The 5,045-nt window shown below is 50.7% G+C and overlaps 1 protein-coding gene across 1 annotated transcript in view; it reads left to right on the top strand.

The window, feature by feature from the left end:
* The window catches only part of LOC103609818 (transmembrane protein 14C-like), a gene marked incomplete at its 5' end in the record, with an annotated part of 11,516 nt that overhangs the window by 2,266 nt on the left and 4,205 nt on the right, over window positions 1–5,045 (top strand). Inside the window, 3 exon segments of the mRNA XM_008594099.1 lie at window positions 296–364; window positions 665–741; window positions 3,317–3,418. Coding sequence (XP_008592321.1) covers window positions 296–364; window positions 665–741; window positions 3,317–3,418 — 248 coding nt within the window.

Genomic DNA, 5,045 nt, shown 5'->3' with positions numbered 1-5,045 from the left:
CTCAGATGGCCCTTAGTGTTCTATATGTGTGTTTGCCTCGGGACTTGGGCCTTACCGAGAAGTTTCCTCTCTGGTCAGCTCTGGGAGTTCTCCCTGATCCTTGAGTTCTGGCCCTGGCAGCTGGATCCCGTCCTGCCGGCCCAACAGGGTGTGTGAGATCTGTAAGTCTCCGCCTCGCCATCTGGGCGTTTCCCCTCTCTGTGTGCACATGATGGGGCCTCCCGGAGGGTGCGTCTTTTTTTCCCAGACTCCTCCTCGAGAGCTGTGCTTTTAACCACCTTTGATCCAGCTGCAGGTGCAGGCCTGGTGTGGTCTCCTGTCTGGACAGTGGGAAGAGAGCAACGCAGAAGGACACTGGCTCACTGTAAGTGCACAGTAAATGGGAATGGAGTAGCCAGGAGCTTCTCAGATCCAGAATTCCTTTCCCCAGCTGAAAAGAGCTTTGAGAGGCACGGGGTGTGGGAGGAACACTGGACAGGCCGCTGGGGACTTGGGTTTGCATTCCAGCCCTGGCACTGACTAGTCATCCAGCCTCTGTAGACTTTGTTTTCATTTGTAGGCTGATAGGATATGTCTGGAATGATGACCTTTTATCCCATCCTATGATTATGTGGTTTGCTTTTAAACCATGATTGGCACTGATTTCTCACCCTTGCCTTTCCAGAGTGCCTTTACATTGGTTTGGCTTTAGCTGTGCAGCACTGATTGCTTCTGGTGGGATCATTGGCTATGCAAAAGCACGTAAGGTTTTGTAGGTACTTAGCCTCTTGGAGAGAGTCCTCAGGGTCCCCAAAGAGCAGTCCCACTTGAGTCGTTTGCCATAGGCCTTCCAGCTTGAGCGCGGGGTTGGTTGTCAGTCCCGTAGCTTCTCCTGCACTCACGTGTGGTTATCTGGTCGAGCCAANCCCGGGGCGCCGCGCGCGCCGCAGTTTCGGCGAGACCTTGAACCCGGCCCGGGGTCTGACCCGCCTGTCCATCTGCGCAGACGTTGGGGAGAGCGGCTCCGGTACCTGGGAAGTGTCGTCAGTTTTGCCTTTTCCGAGTTACTTGGAGGCTTCTCTGCCGCCTGCTTTGCGTCCCCCGATCCGGGCGGGGCGTCGGGCCGCGTCGCCGGTGCTTTCGTCGCCGCTCGTTGTCCGCGTTCCGTGGAGTGGGTTTGAATCCCGCGGGAACCCTGCGCTCCGGAGGCGGGTGCTTAGCCGCGGAGCGCGGTGCTGACTTGTGTCCTGGAGGTTTCATTGCTCCGTGTCTTGAAGCACAAGGTAAGTGCCGCTCCGAATGCACGCCCCTGGGCACGGCTCCAAGGCCCTCGCCCACCCCCAGTTTTTTTGGAAACTTAATTCGTTAAACAGAGCGAAAGGGGCGTGCGTTACTTTCAATCTTGTTGGACTCCCTGATACAACATGTGTTTTTAAAGAAAACAGTTACTTTTCCAAGGGTGCGGTGTCACGTGCAACGACAACTAGGGTGTTTCGTGTAGTACTTTGTCCTCCCCTCCCCCTTTCCCAGTCCAACTGTGATTTGGATGCAGAAAGTTCTAAAGGTTCACAAACGTGGAGTATTTTAATAATTTCATTCTTGGAGCAGGGGGGAAAGCAGCACCTCTACTCCGCCCTGAAGAGACACTAAAATCGTTGATTTAAAGGGACGGGAGTATTTGCTTTCCGATGTAGTAATAACTTGGTTAACCGGTGAAAGGGTTAATAGTCGCCTCTCCAGAGCTGGTCCTTGAATCTTGCTCAGTTTCCCGTGGACCTTTGTTACTAGAATTGAGGGCGTTACAAAAATGGTTGGTATCTGTTCAGTACTTACCACGGGCCGAGCACTTTCACATATTAGCACACTTGAATGCTGACAACAGCCCCAGGAAAATGGTACCATGGTTGTCATGGTGCAGTGAAGGAAACCGGGGTTTAGAGAGGGTGGGTAGCTTGCCGGTTACTTCTTAGCTACTAAGGGCTAGAGCTGGAACTCGGACCCACTTCTTTCTTACTGTTCGAGAGCTGTGCTTTTAACCACCTTTGATCCAGCGGCAGGTGCAGGCCTGGTGTAGTCTCCTGTCTGGACAGTGGGAAGAGAGCAAGGCAGAAGGACAGCGGCTCACTGTAAGTGCACAGTAAATGGGAACGGAGTAGCCAGGAGCTTCTCAAATCCAGAGTTCCTTTCCCCAGCTGAAAAGAGCTTTGAGAGGAAACTGCCTCGGGCAGCATGGGGTGTGGGAGGAACACTGGACAGGCCACTGGGGACTTGGGTGTGCGTTCCAGCCCTGCCACTGACTAGTCATCCAGCCTCCGTAGGCTTCCTTTTCATTTGTAGGGTGATAGGATATGTCTGGAATGGTGACCTTTTATCCCATCCTATGATTATGTGGTTTGCTTTTAAACCGTGACTGGCACTGATTCTCGCTCTTGCCTTTTCAGAGTGCCTTTACATTGGTGTGGCCTTAGCTGTGCAGCACTGATTGCTTCTGGTGGGATCATTGGCTATGCAAAAGCAGGTAAGGTTTTGTAGGTACTTAGCCTCTTGGAGAGAGTCCTCAGGGTCCCCAAAGAGCAGTCCCGCTTGAGTCAAGTTTGCCATAGGCCATCCAGCTTGAGCGCAGGGTTGGTTGTCAGTCCCGTAGCTTCTCCTGCACTCACGTGTGGTTATCTGGTCGAGCCAAGCCAGGCTTCTTGTCCGGTCACTTGTTTTTGCCTCTTTATCTAACGATAGGCGGGGGTGGTAGTAAGTTATTATCATTGACTGCCGTATATTAGCCTGGACCCTAAAGTGCCATCTCTGGGCTCTTCAAGTAGGAGGAAACCTCTGATCTTCACATACTCGTATTTTGAAGTCTCCTCATTAAACTAGGTAGAGCGTGTCAGTGAATGTGTTGTTTCTACCTCCTCCACCCCCATCCTTATCTGCATCCCCACTCCAACATGCACACACCACAATTCTTATTCTCCAATTTTTTAAAACTGACTGGCCCTGTTTCCCTTTCCTTTTGTGATTTACATGAAGTCCTGCACATACACAATTCCAGCCTTTGGTTGATCAGGCCTGGTTTAAGGATGGAAGATCTTTTCTCTTCTTAGATGGAAGTGCCCTTTTCCCTCCTCAGATGGAAAAGTCCTGCCTGTTAGAGGAGAGGGGAATGGGGTGGGGAGACCCTGGCTTCTCTGGTAAGATAGCAAACTCCCCCCAACATTTTCCTGTTTGCGAAAGCCTTGGTTATGAACCATGCTGAGAAAAGTTCCGTGTGCTGTGTTCCTGTGTAGGGAGGGGAGTCAAGTGTCCGACCTTACAGCGCAGGCCTGTGTTTGCTTCCCTCTAGGTAGCATGCCATCCTTGGCTGCCGGGCTCCTCTTCGGGGGCTTAGCAGGCCTGGGTGCTTACCAGCTGTCTCAGGATCCGAGGAACGTCTGGGTTTTCCTAGGTGCGTCTGTCTGCCTCAGTGTCTCAGCGCAGCTATGTATCCAGAATACTCTACCAAAAGGCCCTGGTTTGGTGGGATGTGGCAGGTTCCTCACACTTCTGACAGTTTCTGTGCTTCTGCCAAGTCCTAAGAAAGTTTTAAAATGGGGCGGGCGGGGGTGTGCTAGTCTCTGTTTATGTTTTATGTCCAGGATATGGAAAGGTTTTCATACATCACTAATTTAGTTTTACCCAATGAAATTAGTACTCTCCTTGTACAAGCTAAGTATGTGCCTGTTAACCGTGGAGGTTGCCTACTGAAGACTGTCTGCAGGGGCACTACTGAAATACCACACTTGTGGGTCATGTTTGCATCACTACTGTGTTTTTCCCATTTGAAAATCACTTACCTCTATAGCAGTCAGCTAAGAGTGGAACACACAGGCCTTCCCTTCAACTTACTGCGTCGTGAAACGTGAGCATAAAACGCCCTGCGAGCAGCACACTCAGCGAGGAGTGTGGGGANGTCTCAGCGCTTCCTAAGAGCTCCCCACCTCAAGCTCCACGGGGACTTTCAGATCTCTTCTCCCCCATCTCAGATCCCACTCCTCCACTTTCAGCAAATGACCTCACGCTTACCTTAACAGAAAATACAGCAGCCACCAGCTGGGGCCTCCCCTCCAGCCATGGGCCTCCCTTCAAGCCATCGGCCTCCACGCCTTCCCTTGTCTTGTTCCCTCCTCTCCAAGGCCAGTCCCTCCACCCTGGGGGATTTGGGGTCTCCTGCACCTTCCCTGGAGCTTTACATGACCGAGGATCCCATCTTTTATTTGTATTCCGCCTTTTAGCTGGATCCCTCCCATAGATGCTCACACATGCTCATTTCTCACCCATTTAAAAAAGAAGGACCTCCGTAACCCCACTTCTTCAGTTGCTTGCCTTTTCCTTCCCGTTTGGGAACTTCCCTAAAAAATTCAAACTCCGTCCCCATTTTCTCCCCTCGTATGTTATTGACCCACTTCAGTCTCCATTGACCTGTGACCTGTGTTTGTACAACATCCAATGTACATTTCTTTCTCTCTCTCTCTTTTTTTTAATTATAAAGAAAACAAAACTTATTGCTTATAGTTTTGGAGGTTGGGAAGTCCAAAGTGCAGGGAACACATCTGATGAAGTGAAAGTATTGGTGACGGTGACCCAGGCAAAATGGCAGAAATGGTGGAGCGGAGAGAGAGAGAAACTCTCACGTGCTCTCCTTTTAAAGCCTCAGAACCACCCCCATTATTCCAAGAATGGATCAGTCCATTCAGGAGGGGACAGTCCTCACAATCCACCTTTCAGTTACCATAATAGGATTCCCCTCCCTCTTAACAGTCACAGTGGGGACTGTGTTTCTAATACATGAAACTTGGGACACAATTCAACCCACGGTGTGCATGTTTCAGGTCTCATTTTGCTTGCCCTGTTAGCTGTTCTCAGCATCGTCGGCCAATCAATTCCCATTCTCCTGGTTCTCCTTTTATCTTGTCATTCTCTTTTGTCAACCCATCTTCCTTTCTGGCCATTAAATATTGACCTTCCTAAGGCCTGGCTCTTTTCCCCTTCTTTGTTCTCTTTCACTTGACAATGTCATTGAAGCCCATACCTTT

The sequence above is a fragment of the Galeopterus variegatus genome, unplaced genomic scaffold, assembly GCF_000696425.1.
Source record: "Galeopterus variegatus unplaced genomic scaffold, G_variegatus-3.0.2 Scaffold10136, whole genome shotgun sequence".
NCBI lineage: Eukaryota > Metazoa > Chordata > Mammalia > Dermoptera > Cynocephalidae > Galeopterus > Galeopterus variegatus.
Note: the sequence above shows the minus strand (reverse complement) of the source record. Positions and strands in the feature narration are given on the sequence as shown.